At 35.6% G+C, this 24,534-nt stretch overlaps 1 protein-coding gene across 13 annotated transcripts in view; it reads left to right on the top strand.

Annotated features, from left to right (window-relative positions):
• CapaR (Capability receptor) overlaps positions 1 to 24,534 on the top strand; it is a 165,337-nt gene that overhangs the window by 36,868 nt on the left and 103,935 nt on the right. For all 13 annotated transcript variants that reach the window (XR_011397124.1, XR_011397123.1, XR_011397125.1 and 10 more), the window contains 4 exons: positions 16,083 to 16,173; positions 16,412 to 16,611; positions 16,818 to 16,988; positions 17,282 to 17,353. Coding sequence is in view for 10 of the 13 variants with exons in the window: in XM_070112021.1 (XP_069968122.1) it covers positions 16,083 to 16,173; positions 16,412 to 16,611; positions 16,818 to 16,988; positions 17,282 to 17,353 (534 nt within the window). In the remaining 3 variants the exon portion in view is untranslated. The remainder of the gene's footprint in view (positions 1 to 16,082; positions 16,174 to 16,411; positions 16,612 to 16,817; positions 16,989 to 17,281; positions 17,354 to 24,534) is intronic.

Genomic DNA, 24,534 nt, shown 5'->3' with positions numbered 1-24,534 from the left:
CTAAAGATAAAGTGTTTAAAATTAATTGTTTTTTTGTACCCTGAGCAGGTTATTACATATACTATAACAGGTTTATGAAGAGGTGGATGTAGGCAGGTGGGTAGAGTGGGTGTATGTTGACGCGCCTAGGCATATAGGAGGACCATTGTGATAACACCGGGACTAATGTTCCTTTACTCTATTGTCTTGTCTCTGAACCACGCCGTGCTTTTGATGAAGTTCATCAGTACAAAAAGTTTTATTTGTGCAACTTCTGAAATGTCGTACAGAAACCCTCGACCGATAGTTGCGATTCTTTTCCTGTATGTATAGAGCTTTGCCTTCGCATAGAAGATGTTTTACAGTCTCCTTTTCTTCTACTTCTTTACAGATTCTACAATAGTCTTTGTGTGGTGCACCTAGTTTGCTGGCATGTCCTCCAATTAGACAGTGACCTGTTAGCACTCCTACTAGAGGTGCTTATGTCGTTCCTTTTGAAATTTAAAAGTCGGCATGTGCGACCCATGTTCCATTCATGCCATCTTTGCATGCTTGTTGAGCAAGTCAGGGATTGACTCCACTGATATTCAGCTAAATTTATAATATGTTCGTGGAATAAATGCTTACAAGTGGCCAGAGGCATAAAAATTCTCTCTTTTTTTGATTCTAATTATAGGGTGATGCCTGCTTTGGCTATAATACATTCTTTCACTATCTTTGACGAAACCCTAGGAGACTTTAGTGATTTCAAAGCCGCTTGGCTATCCGCATATATAAATATAATATAATAGTTGTTGTGTGCCCGCTTCTTGTCAAAAAACAAGGCTTTCTTTGATTGCTGTGATCTCCGCTTGGAAAACACTACAGTGGTCTGGTAAGCGGAAGGCGATTTTGGCATCTAGTTTCACTGAGTTGACACATCCGTATAGGTGCTTACCCCTGCGTCTTTGTCTAACTCACCCCTTTCCCACTCCGGGAACGCAATATTGGGGACCGAATTTAGTTTCAAATCCATAGGATTTCGAAAATCCGTGGAAGTGGGTAGAAACGGGAACTTACTTAATTTCTTAGAATGCCCCTTATCACAGCCGACTAATCAGTCTAAAAGATGACTTTGCTGCCAGTTACTTACAGAAAAAATCTGTTGGCAGTAAGTGTAAAATGACGTTTAGTTCTAAGAGTTCCACTGATACATATACTGACTGCTCTTTGGATGCTTTCCATACGCCACGCCGCGTATTTCTTTTCTATTATTGGCTACCAATATACCGTATGTCATCATCGGTCTAACAACTACTGTTTAGATAAGTTACCCGATGCATTAACACCCATTTGTGCCCCGAACATCCTTTTGCAGGTGTAAAGTATGTAGCTGCTTTCTTCACCCAAGCGTCTTAGTTTGGTTTCCATGAAAGCTTCCTGTATAATGGCGCCATAACTTCTGGAGTACTAAGTTTCCTAGTAAACAATAGTAGCTTCATCTTGCTATCATTTAAGTTTACTCCGCACGATACGGCCCAACGATTTATGGCATTTAATATTGTTTCCATAGAGTTAGCGAGAGTGTTTGGGAATTTATTTTTAACCGACACATCGACCACATCGTCAACGGAGGCCACAACATATATCCCCCTCTTTCTAAATCTAACAGCAATTTATTCATTGTTAGGATCCAGAGAAGCGTTGTTTTAAGTTGTGTTTTATGTGTATGTCTATTAGTTTCTCGAACGTTTTTTAAAGAAATGAGGAGAAACTAATTGGTCTAAAATCCTTTGGACTTGTATGTGGGCTTTTGTCCGCCTTAGGTATGTAGATCACCTTCAAGTGTTTGAAACTTCTTTTCGCCTATTTCTACAGGAGAATCTATCCCTACTCCACTGTCTTGCGTATACTCCAATGTATGGTTATTTGAGCTACCTAGGAAGTGGTAATCCATTAGTAGGCCTAAAGACGCTTCACTGGAACCCGTCCAGCTGTGGTCTGGTTTCTGAAGGTGTCGAAACGCTTCCGGCGTATTCTCGATACCATTGCAAAAAAATTGCCTAGAATTTCTTTTAACTTTCCCAACCTCATTTCTATGACCTTAGGAGGTTGTAATAACTATCCCAATATTCCTCGCCTTGGGATAATTAACCTAAATTAAACTGATTCCTGCAGTCCTTCTGTAATTTTTAATTGCAGGAAACTACCATGAGTGCCTAATTCTTCTCCTAGTATGTGTTATTGGACAAGCCACCTCTAATGCTTGCCGGCATTCTCACCTTCGTGAATACGTAATTGATCTCCTCTCCACTTTTCGCCAGCAGTTCGATGGGTTTCTTTATTTACACAACATAATTTACATCCTAGCCTTTTTGGTCTCCATGCCAGGTTCTGCTTCGGGGTCCTTAACCAATTTCCATCCCTCCGTAGGCAGATTCGGATTGCAGGCTTTGATGAGATGCATTATCTGGGCCGGCTGCGATGGTGTTGCCGGGATCCAAACCCTTGCACTTGGCCTGGACGGGATGTCAATTTTGTCCTTTCCTTCGGGATCTCTTTGATCCAGCACACCAATGATAATGCGATTTCCACCAATGATAATCCGGGCCACAGCAGCAAACAATTTCGAAGGATGTAACGTTCTTTGGTCTTTTGGCTGACGGCTTGGCCGCAACAGCTGACCTCTGTCGCTTGGCTGCCACTGCTGGTAGTTCAAGCTTAAAATTTAGTAAGAGTGACAATCAATGGATTCTTGGAGCTCCTTCGCGAGGAAGGTTTTTGTGGTTCTGGTTCATGTTTGTTAAGGCTCTCTTATTACGGAGGGTGCCAGGTATTCGTAAGCTCCATTCGATACTAGGCTATGTAAGGCCCCCTGCCAATTTGATCCTCGGTATGGTTCGCAGGACACCTTGATCCAGCCCTTTTCGTACGCCCAACACTAGTAAGACTGATCTAACCCTCTCGCAAGTCAAACTGATATATGGGATTATGGTATATATTTTTGCATGAAATTTAATGCTTTAATTATTAGTTTTCGTACCAAGCCTTATTAAAATGGTTTTTTATGCAATGTGTAGGTCCTGGACAATTGTAATCGATGTTTGGACTCGGCGATTTCCATTAGTTGACCGATTTTTTCGATAATTGGTCTTCCAGAGCGTGGTGCATATTTGACCGCCGGAACGGAATCGACAAAACAGGGCGATAAACGCTATTCACATTTTTAACCGCCTGGCTTGAGTTTTCGCCCTTACCGCAGAAAAGGTTTTTGCTTGTGTCCGCTCAAACGAAACTGAATCAACCAATCACAAAATTGTCAGAATTGCGTTTTTAGTACGAAATGTCATCTTTTTAACGCCATCTAGCCAAATCCGATCGAACTTATATTGTACAACGCGAGAACAGATATATAACGTCATCTATTGGAAAAACAATGTATTTCTTTTTGCTACATTCTTTTAATTAAAAGTAGGAAGTATTGCATCCATTAGTTACAATCACAGGCAAGATGGTACACTATTATTAATATTATTAATTTAAAAATATTTATGTATATTAGGTTTATGGGGGCTAAGGGAAATATTGGCCCAATTTTGCCCATATTTGGCATAAAGATATGCTGTTATCACAAAAATATTTTCCCCGAATTCGATATGTATACTGTAAAGTGAAAAATTAAGTTGGAATTTTAATTTGGAAGTTTGTTTTAAGAGGAATGCCCGATGGCTTCAGCGATTTGGAAGATATATGTACATATAACCATTTAGAGGGCGTGACCACTCCCACTTGTAAAATTTTTGTAGTGCACAGACGTCCCTTACAACCGTGATTCCCTGCACCAAATGATTCTTAATTAGGTTATAGTTATGGCACTTTTGTGTTTTCGTTTATCACTTCGTGCAGGGCAATTGTGGGCGCGACAATGTACCGTTTCCACCCATCTGCAATTGACACCTCAGTCACTCGGAATTCAACTCGTTTCGTCACCCTGATCATTCATATACTTGTATATATAACTCCATACCAATCTCCATTAATTTTAGGCGATACAAAAAACCGTTAGGTGAGCAAAACATTATACTCTGTAGAAACATATTGCAAGAATATTAAAAATTCATTGGTTTTGTTAGCATAGATTTTGTAAGAAGTTTCTCCAGTATAATAATCTTCTTCATTTAACTCGACATATGTAGCCAAATCTGGAGAATACGGTAGTAGTATATCAGTTTTCAGCCTATTTTGTCCAATTTGGTCGGGCCACCCAGAAAATGGTAGCCGTCAGCTTTCTGACCGATAGCCTCTGCGTTCTTCGGAGCAGGTTCATCGGGTGAAGTCCATTGTTTCGAGTGCCTACTGGTTAGTTACAGGTACAGTTACTTCGTATCCGTAGTAAGCAAACGCGGCACCCATCACGCCAGCATTTTTTCTAATATTTCTTACAAGAAATGACCAGCGCGGTCTTTTGAGATAAATACTGTCTATTCAATCTTGCGCACCTTTAATTGTTGGTTGGCCAATGAAAAATCAACGTGCACCAAGTGTAAACTCGTTAAACCAATTTTTACCACCAGCATTGGAGGAGAAGAGTCGCAGTAAACAACAACTAAGCGCTGTTTAATTTCACAACGGGTTTCTCTTTCGAAAACAAGAAACGAATCGCCGGCTGTGGTTGGGAACTTATCGAATTGCCAAATAAGTGCAATTTGATACCATTATAAGAAATATATCTTTAACTTCACCTAGGCCCCATATGATGCTTCCTAATTATCAGGTTGATTTAACAATATTGTATAACGGTCATTATATGAGATACTTGAGGAAAATAATGGGAGCATGTTGTACTTGGCATAATGTGATTTGTTATCAAATATGGATGAAGTAGGTCAAGAAGAAAATATTATTCTCGAAAATTTTAGTTGTCAGTTTTAAAAACAAACATATTTGAAAACCTGGCATTAAGATTGTGTAGTGCTTCAAACAGCTGACAACAAAATTCACTTAAAGATTTTTACAGAATTGAATGCGTTACATTATGGGAAGAAGACAAAGGCATTGAAGGGCAAATATAACTAATTAAACCTGTAGGTAATGCGGATTATTTCGATTTAAATTTCAGTTACGCATACATTTAAACAATTTATGCTAATATCGAAACAATACAATTATGTCAACTGGCAAAATAAGCAAATAAACAACAATGCGACAACACTGAGGCAAAATAATAAAATTAGCATAACTTAATAATAGGCCTTGTTGCCCCAAATTGTGCCCTTCGGAGACAGCAAACACACACACTCGTACACCACCCCCGATCGCAAACAACACGTTCACATATATATCCCTCAGACATTCTACACGCGCCACACACATGGATTTAATTCCGACTAAGTGCGAAATAATAATGTAAAGTTACTACAAGTAGTACATGGGGTAGTTAGGTTTAACGGGTGTCACGTTTCCGAAAGTTCCGACATGTGTTAAAATGAAGTGCTGCTAACACAATGACTCCGACGAGCACTTAAAACGAACGCAAATTGTGGGAAGCACATCCGTGACGGGTTCATTATTGAGACCATGATTCCACACATTGCAGGCACTGAATATATAATATATAACGGTACAATTATTGAGCGCACCAAAAAAAATCCGTGGTTTTAGACTATCTGTAACACAACAACTCACTTGTTCTTACAAATAATCAAGCAAAGACTAAGTCTATATTGGCAGTCTTCCAAAGCTCACACTCTCACATGGAAAGTGTCATTCTTGACTCTTGATTCGTGACTCTTGCCATATAATTTTAGTGTTCCATAATAACCTCTTAGATAAATTATAATTTTCCTCCTCACAAAGGTGCCGTTACGGGGTTTAAACTTGTGAAATGTAAATTAGCATAGCGATTGCCTGAATTTGTAAACAGAGAAGTAAATTCAAGACGGAAGGCACTTTCATAAGACAATAAATTTCAATAAAGCGCCTGCACGCTTTCGTATTTATCGCAGTATGAAGTCATTACGCTTTAATTGTTTTGGCAGGAAATGAAGTAGATTTTTATTGCGCTTGCCGGAGCTAGAAATTATCATAAATGAAGAAGTAAGAGTTGTTTTTTTTCACGTAGAGTGGTAGGAGAATAGTTTATGGACGTAGAATGGTGTAATGAAAAATATCGAAAAAGGTATTCAAAAATCGTGGTCATTCAAGTTTCCTACTTCTTGACCATAGTATATGGTAATTAATAGTATTTGTTTGAAACACGTTTTATTATAACAATTCGCCAAAATTGATCTGAATTCGATCATTTTGTATGATAGCGTTGCCTTGAACAATAATATGTGTCAAATTTCGTAAAAATGTCTTGTCAAACAAAAAACCTATAGTGATCTGATATCGGCGGTTCGGACAAATGAACAGTTTCTTGGGGACTAAAGAACATGTGCAAAGTTTCAGATCGATATCTCAATAATAATATTTAATTATTCGGAACTATTCATCGTGAGCTTGCTGAATTTGAAAAATATTAGACAATATGAGATATATAATATCAAAGATATAGGTATTACATTTCAAAATCTTTTTCAATTTTTCGATTTAACTAAATTGAAGCTTTTTAATCAACTTAGTTTGATAATCTTACAATTCTTTGAGTTATAAATTTTTAAAAGCTAATGTTTATTAATTTGGTTGAAACCGATTACCGAAGTATATGTACAAATAATCAGGGTGACGAGCTGACTCCGTTCTATATGTGTGTCTGTATATATGCGAAATAGACCCTCAGTTTAAGAGATATTGATCTGAAATTTTGCACACGTCCTTTTGCTCTCAAGAAGTTGCTCATTTGCTGGAACCGCCGATATCGGATTACTATAGATAGTGTGATGACACTTAGTACATACGTTCCTTGGCACCCTAGGAAGATTGGTGTTACTGATGGGCGTAATCGGACTACTGTCACGGTCACAAATCGCCATTAAATGAAAATATATAAAGTGACATAACTAACCACTAAAATAGAACCAAATAGGTCAGTCTGTGAGGTCTAGTAATGAAATGCGGCGAGAATATATTTGTGGTAACCGCTTTGCTCTTATACATTTTTTCGAACTTCCGATTCTCTTTATACCGCATCTATCAGTTAGTGTGTAAGAAAGCTTTATGAAATTCCGAAAGAATCTCTTTCTAATAATAGTGTATATTCTTGTCTGTGATTGTAAATAATGGATGCACTACATCGTTCTTTTAGTGAAAATATATTTTAAAAAATCCCGTATATCACTTTACCTCGCGAGAGTATGAAATGTTTGGTTACACCCTAACTTAGAGCTTCCTTACTTGTTTCTTGGCTTTTTAGACTCTTGCAACATGTTGCTACAGAGTACAATAGTCTTGTTGTTTGTATCCCCTAAAACTTATCGAGAAAGATATGGAGTTATAACATATATAAATATATATATATATAAAATAATAGATCACGATGAACTTTGTACACACGTTCACTGGCACTAAAGGGAGAACGACTTCGTAGATTTGGACAACTTCCACGCCCAAAAAACGCTTTTAATCGAAAAACTATAAAATGCCATAACTAATCACTAATTTAAAATTTTGCTGCTATTTGGTACAGGAATTGCAGTAACAAGAAGCTTGTGTCCTAAACATTTTTTAAAAATGGGTGGTGCACCGCCCTCTAATAATAATATCTCCTAAACCACTAAATTTCCAATAACCGAATTCGCCAAGGACTAATCCTATATGAACCGCTACCGACATTGTGAAAAGGAATGGAATCGGAGGTTAACCACGCCTACTCCCCATACACCATAACAACTACTAAAAGCGCAATAAATTATTAAATAAATGCGTCAGAGACATTAAATTTTACACCTAGGGTGGTACAACAGGGCTTTACAGGAGCAATTGTCAAAATTGGACGATAGGCGTGGCGTAACATATTTCCGGACCTATTTGACCAATTTCAGCCAAACTTAGTACATAATATTTGATATTACCATGTTACACTGCAAAAATGGGTGAAATCGGACCGCAACCACGCCTACTTCCCATATAACACTACTTTAAATTTCATCTGATTTCTTCCAGTACACAAATCAAGCGCCAATTAATATATCGGGATAAAAACTAGCGCAAATATTGCCTTTAAGGTATGTCTAAATGTTTCCAAAGTCGGACCATAACTGTTCAATCCCCCATATACCAGAAATATATATGGAAAGACCCCATCGCTTACGGCTGACTTTTTACAAAAAGTAAAAGTCAATATATGAGAAAAGTTATTGAAATTCGGGGAATATGATTCTTTAATAATAGTCCTTGTGTTAAAATGGGTTTGATCGGGTCAATACATCCCTTAGTCGCCATACACTTAATTCAAATTTTTCAAACTTCCGGCTGATTTTATATCACATATATCGGCTAATATGTGAATTATCGTAATAAAATTGTGTGACGTGCTTTTTTAACTACGGTGCATCTGTGAGCTTAAAATATATAAAATCTGATGAAAACTAATCCTGGCCCCCATATAACTAATATCAGAATTTTCAAACATCCGGTTGACTTTACTTCTTATGCATATATTGTTGTTGGTACGTGAGGTACCTGAATGAAACTCAAGGAACATGTGTTTCTGTTAATAATATGTAGTTATGCCAAAAATAAATAATATAGGGTGAATACTACACCTATCGCATCGATATTGTTCATAGTACCGAACTCAAAAATAGACTACTACAGAAACTTCAAAATATGCACCGATTAGTGAAATGATTTTAAAATTAAAGTTGTTAAGTATAATACAAATAGTATGTTAACATGCCATGAAAATTTTTTTAACACAAGATGTGGAATATTTAATATGTATTAGGATGTTTTATAAGGAATAGAAAAAAATATCATATTAAATAATATGAAATAAGTTATAAATTTGGCCTTGAAATATTAGTAGCGGGTATTCAATACATTCTGGTGTATTAGGGAGTTCCCGTCTTAAGTATTTCTTTGAAACCATTAAGTGGGTATTATGCATATTGTTCTACCACATTCATGGTAATTCATTGCAACCAAAATGTGAGACCATCATCCCAACATACAAATGAAATATGCAACACACTCTAAGCGCGCTATACCGGCAGCGCTAACCGCCCATCATAAAATTTTTTTTTTGCTTAATCTAATCGCGATCAGTAAAATTTTTTTGCAGATTTCGTTTCTTTAATGTTTATTGCAAAATACTAAAATTTTTTTTTTTAATTTTTTGAGGGAGAAGTCATTAAAATTTTCATTTGTTAACTTAAAAGTTAATTAACAATATAAAAACAAGTAAGGAAGGGCTAAGTTCGGATGTAATCGAACATTTTATACTCTCGCAAAGTCAAATGGTACTACCATTTTCGCACTATAATATAGAAATATGAAAATAAAGTTATGTACCGAATTTTGTTGAAATTGGTTAAGCAGATCTCAAGATATGGGTTTTTACCTAAAAGTGGGCTGTGCCACGCCCACTGTCTAATTTTGAACGCGGTTCCTATAAAGTCATCTCATACCATCCCAGAGATAAAATTTCATGTCTCTGGCGTGTTTAGTGCTTGATTTATCGCGCTTTTAATAGTTTTTAACAGTACCGTTATATGGGGAGTGGGCGGAGTTGCCACCCGATTTCAGCTATTTTCACACCGTCAATATAAGTGCTAAAAACATTTGCTCCCAGTGAATTTTGTTATTATAGCATTAGCGGTTTAGCAGATATGCACTTTAAACCTATTAGAGGCGGGACCACGCCCACTTTAAAAAAAATTTTAACTGCAGATGCCCCTCGCTAATGTGATCTTGTGTACGAAATAACAGTCTTGTATCTTATTACGGAGCTTAGTTATGGCAATTTATTTGTTTTTGATTAATGGCGTTTTGTGAGCGTGGCAGTGGTCCGATTACGCCCATCTGCAATACCAACCGTCTCATGGTACCAAGAAACATGTCTACCAAGTTTCATAAAGATATCTCAATTTTTACTCAAGTTAGAGCTTGCACGGACGGACGGACGGACGGACGGACAGACAGTCACCCGGATTTCAACTCGTCTCTTCATCCTGATCATTTATATATATATATCCCTATATCTATCTCGATTAGTTTTAGGTGATACAAACAACCGTTAGGTGAACAAAACTATTATACTCTGTAGCAACAGGTTGCGAGAGTATAAAAATTGTTGTTAAAATTAAAATTGTTGTTAAACTGAGCTTGGGATTACTTGTTCATATTGACTACTTTATGAAAAAAGACACACATTCAAATTCAATGATCAAGTGGAAAATGGGGGGTCCACTTGACGTGTTTTTACTCATATATTAAACTTAGTCTCTTCAGTTAAATTTATATCAGATATATCTCATTTAAGTTTTGCTAACACCTGAAGGAATTTCTCCGGCTATGAACTTTCGCAAAGTGCAGGCTCCAAGAGTATGAAACGGTCGGTTACACCAGAACTTATCCCTTCCTGTCAACGCTGCATATATTATACTTCCTCCGTCTTCGGTTGGGACTGTTCTGCCTCTTTCGCACCAAAAGTTTGAACTATTCACATATTTCTAACGCAAAGTGCCGTTTCACATTGGGACGCAAAAGAGTCTCACACCAGTTTATTGTGGGCGAGGGGACGACGAGGAAAGACGAAGGGACCGTGCCACTCGTGTTCGGGTGGCACGCTTTGTGTTCTTGTTCGTAACAGCTCGCTGCTACCCTTTTCATCATTCCTTTTCACTTTCAAATTCTTTGAATGGTTGCAAGAGCGCTCGGTTTCAAATGAATTCGATCGCAAATTTGAGTTCTGTTATCTATTTTTTTATGTAATATGCAAATACGTATGCATAGAATAATAGAAATATTATGAAAATTGGAAATAAGGAGAAAATTAAGATATAGATTATGGAGTAAAGAAATTATGAGTTTTTAATACTTAAAGATTAGGAAATTCCTATTATAAATTTGGCCTTGAAAATATTAGTAGCGGATATTCAATACATTCTTGTGGATTAGGAAATTCCCATCTTTAGTATTTCTTTGAAACTTGTGTTATGCATATTGTTCTACCATATTCATGGTAATTTATTGTAAGCAAAATGTGTGACCATCATCTCAACATACAAATGAAATACGCAGCACGCAGTGTTGCGCGGTGTTGCGCAGTCGAACCGCACAAATATTTACGAAAATTTTGTGAAAAGGAATGCAGAAAAACTAGACTCGAGTTGTTGGACTCTTTTTGACCGTGTGAATGCCCAGAGCCACACCAAAAGAAAATTTGAAAAACATCAGACTCTTTTGAATCCCTGTCTGAAACGGCACAAATTAATGCTTAGAGTGCCTGACTCAAAACAACAAATAAAGGAAAAATAAATTTATTCCATAAGAAATGCGAGATAAAAGCAAAAAACAGTATAAAGTGCTGTAAATAGGATCAGTTACGAGTCAATGACCGCAAATGCTTAGGTTTCTCAAATTAATTAGATCTTGACTTAAAAATTAACCGTTTTATATGCGCGCATACTAAATTTAAATGCGCAAAACGTTTCTTTTATGTTTTCCACTATTTGCAAGTTTTTAAGTAGGGTTAACGTAAAAAAAACGATTTCGAGTTGTGAAACTTTAGCGATTAATATTCAAAAGGTACACGAATGAAATTTACTATTCACACATATAAACACACATGACATGTGCCATATTTAAATGCTCACCTTAAAATGGTACACATGAACACGTTGTTGTTGTTAAGAGGCTGTTGTAATCTCGCATCAAAGCCACGAGGATGCGATACTGAAGACATAAAGAAATCGTAAAATTCTTCAATGATTAAGAAAATACACTTACATACATATAAATTGCTGCAAATGTGCATACCCTGCAGTAAACCATTAAACCAGCAAGAGCAGGAACTGGTAGGATAAGAACTAGTCAGAGATATATTTAGATTCGCATTTACTATTACGAAAATTGTTTTAAAAAGGGCATGCAGTTACTTCAGAATTAGTATTTTTTTACAAAATTAAAATTATTATAGTATGAACTGGTATATTTCTGACCGAAATCTAACAATGGGCGTCTCGAAGCATATCATCACTTACAAAGGAATTTTCGTTCTTTGTTCCAAAGTTGGTTTTATAATGTTTTGGTAAAATATTTTTTTAGTTTGAGTTTGCTTTTGTGTTAGCTGTAGTAATACTAGCAAATTTTTAGTTATTTATAAATTTTAATTAATTTCAACACATTTATAAACACCGCCAGCGTGTTCACCAATTGTAGCAAATCTTTGAGCTTACTGGTAGAGTAACTCCACAGGGTTCTTGGACACAGAAAAATTTTCTGCAACGAAAACAATTTCATATGACCTACGTATGACAAGAAAAGAGCTTGAGGTATATATGTACTTCTTAAATAGGTCCAGGAAAATAACATCCAAACTTTCGGCTACCATAACGGAGTATTTGGTGAACATGCGTTGAAAATAGGTCTGCCCTATAACAATATTTGCCGCGGCTACAAACTCGAAGGGACTAATAAACCAGTAAGGAAGGGCTAAGTTTGGGTGCAACCAAACTTTTAATACTCTTGCAACTTGCGAGGAAATACCTTCAGGTGCATAAGATTTGTTAGTTATATTAAGTCTAGGGCAAGTTTTAACAATATTTTATTCATTTTAGGTTCAGGGATACACCGTTATTAGGAAAAGACTTTCTCTCAATTTTATTAAGATAACTCACCTATTTATCGATGTAAGCGGTATAAAGTCAACCGGAAGTTCGAAAATCTTACTATTAGTCTAACGGGGGCTAAAAGAATTATTGGGAAGCAACTCTGCCCGAATTACAATAATATGTCTCACAAGTTGACCGATATTTCCGGTAAAAAATTAGCAACAGGTACTGGGGTCTCCATATTCGGTATATGGGGACTTGAAAAGTTATGATCCGATTTTAACAATTTTTAGATTTGGGATGGAATGACTCAAACTAGTTACATGTGTAAAGTTGAATCCGAGTTTTTTAATTGGTGTTTGGTTTTTATACAGAAAAGTGTAAAAATCATATGGAATTTTCGCAAAGTAACAGAGGAATGTCATAGTAATGTTATGCACCAAATTTGGTGGAAATTGGTCCAGTAGAACCCGAGATATGGACTTTTACCTCAATGTGATCGGTGCCACTCTAATCGTTCGAATTTAACACAAGGTCTTTCGTACCATACCATACCACCGGGTATAAACTTCTATGTCTCTGGCGCATTTATTTGTACATTTATCGCACTTTTAGTAGTATTTAACAGAACTGTTAAATGGGAAGTGGGCGGTGTTATCATCCGATTACACCTTTTTTCACACTAGTGTGATAAATTAATATTGCTAGTGTGATATTGTTAGTTATGGTACTTTATACGTTTTTGATACCCCGTTTTGTGGACGTGACAGTGGTCCGATTACGCCTGTTTACGAACTCGTCCTCACTTTTTTGCCATGGAACATGTGTACAAAGTTTCATCAAGATATGTTCCTTTCTACTATAGGTACAGCTTGCACAGGCAGATGGTATCGGATTTCAACTCGTCTCGTCATCCTGTTCATTTTTATGTATATAACCCCATATTTATCTCGATTAGTTTTAGGTGATACAAACAATCGTTAGGTGAACAAATCTATAATACTCTGTAGCAATATGTTGCAATAGTATAAAATGATAACAAAATGAATCTCGTTAAAGGTTGGTAGAATCGTTTCACTTATTTTCGCCTCTTATTTCGAACGGCAAATGTAAGATTTTACTGATCTTAGGCTAACATATGCCGATGTGTCGTCAGATATTAACTCTACCTAGCTAGGCTAACATATATTAATCTAACTTGGGACTAAACAAAATTCTAACGGTTTAACAGTTTTCAAATCTTAGAACTTAAGACGACGGAGTGTCGACTATATAAATTCACTAAAACACAAGTAAGATAACCTAACTGCGGGTGTAACCGAACTTTTTAAACTCTCTCATATGCAAAAATTAAATGCTGGGCTTAATTTCCGGTATTGACAAAGCTTTATAATAAATAAATTATGCGTATAATTTCAACATTTAATATTTGACGAAATCTTGGATGAATTACAATAAAATTTAATATCTTACTAATTTACTCACTTAGTTTGGTTACTACATTTCGCCTCCTATCCGAAATATTTATTAAATTCAACATAATTAACTCAAACGAGATATATAGGGTAAAAAGTTAACCAAAGGGGCTTAATTTAATATATTGGATATATCAGCTAAAAGGCAACCTAATAATCGAAAGCCATTACATTAGGGGCATGAATTTTAGACCTATTCGATTATAGAAATCAACACTACCCCACGATTTCTTCCTTTTAGGCACAAGGCCACACTGTTAATAGATAGCGATGCTCTCATAATTTCTAACGGGTCGATTCAGGCCTTGGAGCAAAACACATGCTCGATCAACTCATAAAAAATTGGACCCAACGGATGAACCATCTGAGACGTAGCCGCGGCCAACATTTGAAAGAGATAATCTTCAAAAAATAAATGCCAGAGAATGTTCTTTCGAATGATAATAAACATTCCCCATTAAATTTGAACTTTCCTAATTTTTTTCTTTAAAGATTTTGCAAAAGTAGGGAACCTCGAAATGGATCACCCTATATAAGATGTCTCACATATTGACTATAAGGTATAAGCTCAACCAGAATTTTTAAAATCTTACTATTAGGTTTATGGGGGTTAGGGTAAACCTTGAACCGATATTATCCATATTTGGCATCACGATCCAGAAAAAGATGATCTCTGTCTTTCATTAGGTAATTTCACAGATCGGCCGATATTTTCAAAAAAAACGACAGCTTTAGTTAAAGAAGTCCACATTTTCGGAACTTCAGACATGAAAAGATTAAATAAAATTGCAACATAACGTCATTGGCTCTCATATTAAATATGTGGGGAGTGGGCGTGTTTATCATCCGATTTCACCCATTTTCACACTGTATGATGTTTCTAAAGGTTTCCTTCTTAGCAAGTTGGGTCGATGTAGCTCTTATGATTTGTGAGATATGTATCTACATTAAATTTATTTAAGGGACGACTTCTTGCAAATTTTCAACCCACAGATGCCCCTTGCTTTTACGCCAATTAAGCCTAGCATTTCACAATGACCAGCGAGTACGGAAAAATTTATTTAAAGTTATGTTTTGCAATACGCTAAGGCAATAAAGAAAGTTTGCTTTTTAAACGTCTCTAACTTAACGTAAAAAACTTGACAGTGAAAATTGAATGTTTTACTCTTCTTATTATATAATATAATATATATAAAAATATTTCAGTTGAAGGATGAAAATTCAAGCGAATCGGTAAATAGAGATAAATCATCGAGTTTTTGGTTGACAATATTGCTTCTAGGAAGGGAAGTTCAGGTGATATCATTGCGCTACCAGAATAACTTTAAATTCAAATTTCTATATTGCAAGAGACATCAAGAAACCACAAGCCGTATTACCAAATTTTATTAACATGGCATTTATTTTAGTGTAAATAGCACAGTCTCAACAAATACTAAAGTGAACGGGCCTATAACTTTAAGGATTTTGCAATTTAAATATTTTGTACTAAGCTTAGTGGTCTGGAACCTTCTGAGACTTATTATTCGTCCTGAAAGTATTTTCCGCACACATTTTAAGTGCTGGTTGTCAATTGCGCGAGATTTACGAGCTTGCACCATTGACCCGCCGTGACCGGCGAAAATCCAAGTTTTATATTGATTTAGATTATTGAATTGTGTTGGCGACGCCAGAGCGTGCATAATTTATGTGAAAACTTTCCAAAATGAACAAATGTTACACGCAGATACATACATACATATGGGAGTATCCAAACAGCTGAAGTTAGAAAATGTTAGGTATTTTTTTAAACTTAAAGTTCGCATAATCTCACGCGGGAGCACTTTGGTTTGATTTATACATTTATCGAGTTTTAATTGCTAAATACATATATAATATTATAAATTACATAATAAATGTAGTCTAAAGAATTTTTTTTTTGATTTGCTTCTAGGCTTGCCCGCGGAAATATTCCTCTACTGGCATCAATATCCTTACCTATTTGGATTACCCTTCTGCAAGATACGCGCATTCATCTCAGAAGCGTAAGTAGCCGCCTTGGGTATTATCAGTGAAATATTATTGATGATGAATGTTAAATGGACGCTAGAGGCATCGTATTATGAATTTCGATAAAATATTCAATTATTATTACTACAGTTACTTAAAAACATTATCTTGCCATTCCTTTTATTGCCTTAATGTAATGCTTTCACCATCACTATAATTATTTTATTGTAATTATTATTGTTGTAATAATTGTTATTGCATTTCAATCGGCAGCTCGACGTACGTCTCCGTACTCACAATCGTCGCTTTCTCCATGGAGCGCTTCCTCGCCATTTGCCATCCTCTGCATTTGACCGCGATGAGCGGCTTTAAGCGCGCAGTTCGCATCATCGCCGCGCTTTGGATTCTCAGCTTGTTAGGCGCCATCCCATTCGGTCTGCTCACGGATATACAGTACTTGAATTATCCCTTAAGTAAGCAAGCAAATTATTCGTTTGCGAAATATGTTGAAAATCTACTCAACACTGTCAGTCACAGCAGTCTATAAATATTTTATTCATTTTATGTTAAGTCGATTTTCTGGTTAATTGGAGAATTTCAATTCAATTAGGAGTATATGTTACGCACTTCACTCACAACGTAATTATAACAAAAACTTTTTTCTTTCTGCTTCGAATAGCTGAGACGACAATACCGGAGTCCGCGTTTTGCAGTATGTCGCATTACCCTGATGAGTTTCCACTTTTCGAGATCTCGTTCTGCTTCTTCTTCGTCATACCGATGCTGCTGATAATAATCTTGTATGGCAAGATGGGCGCACAGATACGTTTTAGCACGACACTACAGTTGGGTGAGTAAGAGTTTAAATTAGTTAGTATTTTAATTTGATGAACTTGAAGAATATATGTTAGTCACAAGTAAGTAAGGCAAGGTTGGTTGATGAGCATATAAATAAGATGTTATGCTAGGATAAGCGTTGGCAGTACTCTTTCCGCTAATACTTATCCCTACATTATGTTACCTTGTTATGCCCAGTTATTGGCTTAACTCTATTATTTCTCAACCCATTAGATTTGCGTAAGAGCACACCCACATAAGAAGCCCTTTACATTAACGCTTGCTTCATTTATTTTCTCTCTCCAGGCGTTCAAAAGGGCTCTATGCACAGAGAATCTCGCCACCAGCAGTCACGCAAAGCAGTAATACGAATGTTGGGTAAGTAAAATCTTTTCGCTAGTTTATTTTCATGGGTTATCAGAGGGCAACATAAAAAAAAGCATGTAATGAAAATGAAAAACTGCGAAAACTTATGGCGTTGTAAAAAGCTACCGATTATGAAACGAAATAAAAAACGAATAAAAATTTTTAAAATGGTAACAAGTCCAAAGATAAAACGAAAAAAAAATGTTAACTTTAGCTGCAGACTCGGTACCCACTTTACAAATAAAGAAGTTTACATACAAGAACTTGATTTTGACCGTTTAGATTGTATGGCAGTTTTATGCTATAGTGGTCTGATATAAAAAACTGTGGGAATAGTTTCCATATATACAGACAGACGGACATAATCAGATTAACTCAGCTTATTATGCTGATCGTTTCTTCTTCTTCTTTGGGTCGATCTGAGCCGAGAACACAAAACTTCGACAGTGGCCTCTATCCTTTGCGAGGTCACGCCAGTTGTACATCTCAAGTTCAGATAGATCGAAAGAGTTTTTAGATGGAACATAATCTTATTGCGAACGACATGGCTTAACCAGCGCATTCGTATAATTTTTATGTACTTAACTATATACATGTTACTGTAGAGCTCATACAGTTCGTGGTTCTATCATCTTCGATATTCATCGCTCCAAAGATCTTGTGGAAAACAGTTCTTTCGAATGCTCTCTCATCACGGTTCATCATGGTTCATATTTTTGCGCCATATTATAGGCCGGGAATAATCAGAGACGTATAAAGAGTAACTTTTATTCGTCAATTGAATACCGATCCCAAAGTCGCACCTGTTGGCAAGAGTTATTCTGCGCTTAATCTCTTTATGTTATATTATTTGTGGAATTTACGCTGATTCCTAGACATACAAAATCCTCAACTTTTTTAAATTTATATCTGCCAACATTGACATAGTTTCCAAGAAGGTGTGTGGCCTCCAGTTACTTTCGCTTGTTTTTGTTCTAGGCTGGGCAAGGTTGCCCTGGCGGTTCTGTTATTAAGGTCTACGATGTCAACATCAGCTGCGCATGCCAGTAGCATTATATTTTTAGAGTAGGCAATGCCACTACTGTTCAGATTAGCGGCACATAATCATTTAGATATATATATTTTATAGAGTATTCGACGTTTTCTTCAGGGTGTTACAAACTTCACGGCAAACTTAATATACCCTATTCAGTGTATAATCTTTGGCAAATGAAAAAGCTTAGCCATATATTACTTTATCTCTAAAAACAAATGCATCAAAAAGTAGAATTTTATCTTGGACTCATTCAATCGGAAACGTATTTTCTAACAATTATTGTCCAACTGCAGGTAAGATGAAACCTTAGTGATTTCAACCCCTTGTCATTTGGAACTGAGACTGAACCCTCGCAGAATAGGTCCATTTTTGAATCATACCTATATACCATATGTAGTTTGTACATTTTTTTTTTCAGAAATGAAAGAAATATGTATGTGTACGTAGTGGTAGGAGCAAATTTCAGTTTTAGTTGCGTAAAAACAGGTTGGGACTAAGTTTCTCTTATCTCATCTCCTGCCCAAAAAACTTGCACGCCAAATAATCAGTAACCAGCCTCCAACACTATTTTCTTCACTTTCATTTAAAGCTTTCATCAGCCATTGACGTGGTGATACGACGAGTGAAATTAGTCGGTTCTTCTTAGAAGAGTATTGGTAAACTCACTTCGAACAATTTTCCACATTTGAAGTGTTTTTTTCTATTCCTAAGACACAATTTTAAATGGGTTTGAAAATAAATAAAAAAAATTGATTTTGTTTATATTGTTTTATTAAATAGAACATTATGTTTAAATATTCTAACAAACTTATTCAAATCGATCGGAGTAAAATTCAAAGAGATAGACCTTTTGGAAGTTCCGCCCATCAGGCCACGTCAGTGTAGCGCTTCGCACTTAAAAGCGTTTATCTCAAACCTCAATTTATTTTGTCATTGTAACCAAATTTTTAAAAAGTTATGAAAAGTTTGAAGTAACGTTATCTAGTCTTTGAACAAAATGTTTTTATTTTTTATTACAAATAATTTTTCAGTCCAATACATGGCGTAAATTTGACCAAAAAACTTATTTTTTTGTTAAAAATCTGTCAAATATTAACTATTTTTTCCTTCGTCCAAAACGAGATTAATCTTTGTACTATGTACTGCACTTTTTGATTTTAGATGAACTAATAATAAGTTACGCTGTCAACTGCAAGAACTTTTCGCAAAATACTGTTTGAATATGTATCTTTGATATGTCGAATTGTTTAAATTAAATATATGATTGAATATACTTGTATTAAAAAACATAGGAAAAACACCTTTTTTAAACATCTAAAACAAAAATAAGCGAAAAGCCAGGTGTAGCAAACAAACAAAAACAAGGAACTTTACACTGCCGTAGCCCTAACTTTTTGAATACACCTTGTATAAAGGATATTCTTGTACTTTGACGCTTTATATGAAACCCCTTGTAACAAGCACGAAAATAATACATTCAACCCAATGCAGTCCTCTGCACAATGATGCTTTTGTATATCCATATGTGACACGAGTGCGTTTGGTCTTTCCCTAAGCAGACCTTAATATCCATAGAACATGTTTGCAGTGGAAAAGTCTAATAAGTGGCACTTCAACTCAGCTTACAGTGCTTCAAGTGCGTCTGCCATGGCACTTACACACATAAATGCGGGTAGGCAGGTAGATATGTATGTATGGATGTGTGTATTATAAATATAGTATCCTGGTAAAAATGTGTCTGCAGACTCAGTTTTATTTACATATGGATATTATAATGTCTGTGAATTAAAGTTGTGCTCAATATTCCGATGGAGGTTTTTTTAACTAAAGTTAAATGTCCTTGAACTATTGATTAAAATGGTGACATTTTATGTTAGTTACAAACTTATATTTGGACATGTGATTTCATAACTGGTATTGACTGGCGGTCAAAAACAGGTCGAACTTTGGTCTGGAATCCACAGTTTACTCTTCATATCGTACGAGTATATAGGCCAGTTTTTAAAATCCTCGACTGGTCTAGCACTTTAAATATCTCACATATTGTCAGGTAGTGCGCATAAAGTCAGCCAGAAGAAGGCAGATTCTCATAATCAGTAAACGGAATTAAAAGTATACCTACAATTTGCATATGCCAGGACTTCCATTAGCTCTAATTTTATTTTGATATCTGGGTTGTGCTTAAATTTGAAAGTATTAGTGTTGGCAATTACTTATATTTGCAAACTTAAACATACTCAAGAAGACGTGAGGAAAATGTCAAGAATCAAGTTATATTTAAATCCGTCACACAGTTAATTGTGTATGAAATTTTACATAAAACTTGGTAAGGCCATTGTATAATGACCGAGATGTTTTTTAGGCATCTTTTGTCGAATCTTCACTATTAAAAATTTGGGATTTAGCGAGAATTTCTTGTGGTGGCTTTGTACCGAACTTACACCTTTCTTTTGACCTTTAATATGCTCTTTGTATGTGGTATCGTTAATAGTTAACCCGCATGCTGTTTCAGTAAACCCTTTATATACAATTTTCTAATTCGAACGGAGTTAAGGTTGTCTGTGAAGCAGCTCAAAATCCCAAATCCATGAGCAGAGAAGAATCCATAATCAGGCACAGGTTTAACAGGGGTTGAACAATACAAAAGTTGACTCATCTGTAAATATTGCATTACTCCAATCATGGTTGATATTTTCCTGCGCCCAATGCAACCTTTTTCCAATGTGTGGTTTTGAATGTAGGGGTTTCTAATTTCTCCATAATGGTTATACCTCATCTTCAAATTGTACAACTTGTACTTAAATACTTCACCATTTTTTAGGATGCTTCGTTAGAAGGGCTGCTGCTGCGGCAGTTTTTCGCAAATTAATCGCGTAAAGGAAAAACGTTATTTTTTGAACGCACTGTTTATAATTCATATATGGATATATGCTATACTAATGTATGTAGTACATATATTCGTACATAAGTATGCAAATGCTGTGTCTTCTTAGTATTGAAAAATATATCATGCGGGCACTGAATTTCCGACATAAGTATGCAAGAGTTTTAAACACGCTGTTACATATAACTAGCGATAACTCTCTAGGAGACTTGATTACGCTCATCGAAATTTTAACTTGCGTTAGCCTAGAGCAAATATAACTAAGCATGTTTAGCGTTTATTTGGATTCCAAGAACTCTAAAAAAAGTAAACCACAAATGCCAGCAGCTTGGCTGAGTTATCTAATCAAATCTTATCCGAATTACTATTTATTTATGTACTTTAAGAAACTTATTTGCAAGCCTTTAGCATTGAAATCTATTCGAAATTATTCCTGCGTTCTCATGCGTCGCAAAATTTTTTCTTTACTCCACTCTCATGTGCGAACACAATTCCATTTCACGAAAGCATCCTTTTGTAATACTATTCTTCGGATTTCGCATATAAAGACCCGTTGAATTATATATGTGCACCAGAATACTTACATACCTAAATATATATGTGTTACTGTGCATGCTCGCAACAATTTCTTTAATCTGAAATCAATTTACTTCGTCTGTTTAGTTCACATTCGATATATGGACTTGCTCTTATAAATAGCTAGCTCAACAATATGTTTTGCAAAATATCGTGCAAGCTTTTTGTTTACCTACAAACATATGTAGCTGGTAAGCCTTACATTTGTTTGTGTAAATGGCCTATATAACATATATCATGAAGACACACATATTGGAAAGCGATTCTGAATTGAGGACATAATCTTCAAACGAACTCAGTGCAAATAAATTAAATCGCTGATGTACACAAATTGTCACCCCATCCTTAGAAGACTAAATGAATGCAATCAGTATTAAAATAAATAAAAGTTTAAATGGTTTCGGATGATAATGAAGAGGCTGTGGCAGATTTTGAAATTTGACAGTAAATCACTTTGCAATAAAAAAGCTTGCATCCAACACATGATCGATTACAATCACGTTTGAATTTCTTACTTTTTTATTTTGGTCTATGGGCACACTTAGCCTCATTGCCATATCTTTCTTTATATCGGAAATATCTGTATTAAAAACAACATAACACTTATCATTTTAGTGCTGGGGGAATGTACATATAGATAGCGCTCCTTTTTTTCTACCAAGCGACATAATTTTAGAAATGAATTTAATTGCACCGCGACCTATTGTGCGCCGAGTAACATAATGCTAATCGCAATATTCATACTATATTTTACTGCTACATCTTGAGCCCACATCGTGATATGCGATACAAACTCAGTCAAAGAGACAAATATTATAAAAGTATATTCAATATTGGATTCAATAGACCCAATAACAGAAATAATTATATTCGTTGTATGGAAAAAAAGAAAATGGAAGTCAACATCCTTAGATTAGATATGTAGGCGAGGGAAAAAAAACTGAATCGATTTCATCCATTTTTGACACCAGAGCACATATGTATCGGTTAAAGATATACTCTTTTATTCATTAAGATCTCTTACGAATTGATCGATTTTTAAAGTAATTACCGGGTTTTCCAATAATAGTGATTTAATTTTTTTTTTTTTAACCCACTATTTATTAAGGAAATTCAAATGTTTTTTATTTAGTCTGACGAACAATCGATAAAATTATGTTCTGAATTTAACTTCATTCAAATTTCCTCCACGACTTTTTTTGCAGAAACGATTACGATGAACCCAGTTTTCGAGTACTTTTTGCATTAAATCAAGTCGTATGTCAAGAAGCGCATTCAATTGACTTCTAAAGTTTGAAGTGGGTCTGTTTAATTGCTGAAGACCAATGACTTTAAATAACCCAACAAGAAGTAATCTAATGACGTTCAATCACAACTTCTTGGAGGACATTCTATGTCACAATTTCTTGAAATTATCGAATCTCCAAACTTTTCTCGTAACAATTCGGTAATAACCCTACAAGAAGTAATCTAATGACGTTAAATCACAACTTCTTGGAGGACATTCTACAAGTATGTCACAAAAATTCTTGAAATTATCTAATCTTCAACATTTTTCTCGTAATAATTCCCCGTCTTGTTGGAACCAGATGTTGTCAAGATCAACTTCTTCCAATTTCGGTCATAAAAAGTTGATCAACATCGATCCATACCGCTCTTTTTTGACAGTAACGGTGTCCCAACTTTATTTCGAGTTAAGTACGGACCGATTATTGCACCAGACCAAAAACCACACCTTTCAATTAAGGTGATTGTAATGGTTGTTCATAAATAATTAGTATTAATAGTAGAATTAAAAAGCTCACGAAAAGCTGCAATTGGAGAACGAATATTTGGTTTATATCAATATTCGCGCTGGATACCTTATTGTGATGGGAACCGTATTCCAGTGAGAGCAGGTGTACATACTGCAACGGTCATAACAAATGATTTCAATGTATTTTTCCACGTAAAGTTGTCGCAGTATATCCATTTCTCGTCATCAGTCACAATCCGATGCAAAAACCTTCGGTTTGTAGCGTTCAAGAAGAATTTCTGACATGCAAAATCGACTTTAAAGCTTTTAAATGATGTATACTACTACTAGAGATTTTAACCTACTTTGATAATTAAATTGTTTTTCAATTCCATTAGATTCTACCGCTTTGAAATATATAAATGAAGATATCGAAATAAAACTTTACTTATTAATTTTAAAGAATGGCAAATCTAATCTAAAACGGCTGAAATTGGACTACACCTTTTGATAATGAGTATTAGGAGCGTGGTTTTCCAATAGGGATGATATGATTCCTAAGTGTAGCTTCGGTTATTTTGAATATGTCATGATCTGTAGTTTTTATACTCTCGCAACTTGTTGCTACAGAGTATAATAGTTTTGTTCACCTAACGGTTGTTTGTATCACGTAAAACTAATCGCAGTTAGATATAGGGTTATATTTATATAAATGATCAGGATGAAGAGATGAGTTGAAATCCGGGTGACTGTCTGTCCGTTCGTCCGTCTGTCCGTCCTTCTGTGCAAGCTGTAACTTGCGCAAAAATTGATATATCTTTATGAAACTTGGTACAGATGTTTCTTGCTAGCCAGAGGGATTAAATTTTATTTCTGGGATGGTATAAGATTATTTTATAAGATCCACGTTCATAATTAGATAGTGGGCGTGGCACCGCCCACTTTTAGGTGAAACCCCATAT

The sequence above is a fragment of the Bactrocera oleae genome, chromosome 6 (genome assembly GCF_042242935.1).
Source record: "Bactrocera oleae isolate idBacOlea1 chromosome 6, idBacOlea1, whole genome shotgun sequence".
NCBI lineage: Eukaryota > Metazoa > Arthropoda > Insecta > Diptera > Tephritidae > Bactrocera > Bactrocera oleae.
The sequence above is the reverse complement of the archived record's forward strand: the minus strand, read 5'-3'. Positions and strand labels throughout refer to the sequence as shown.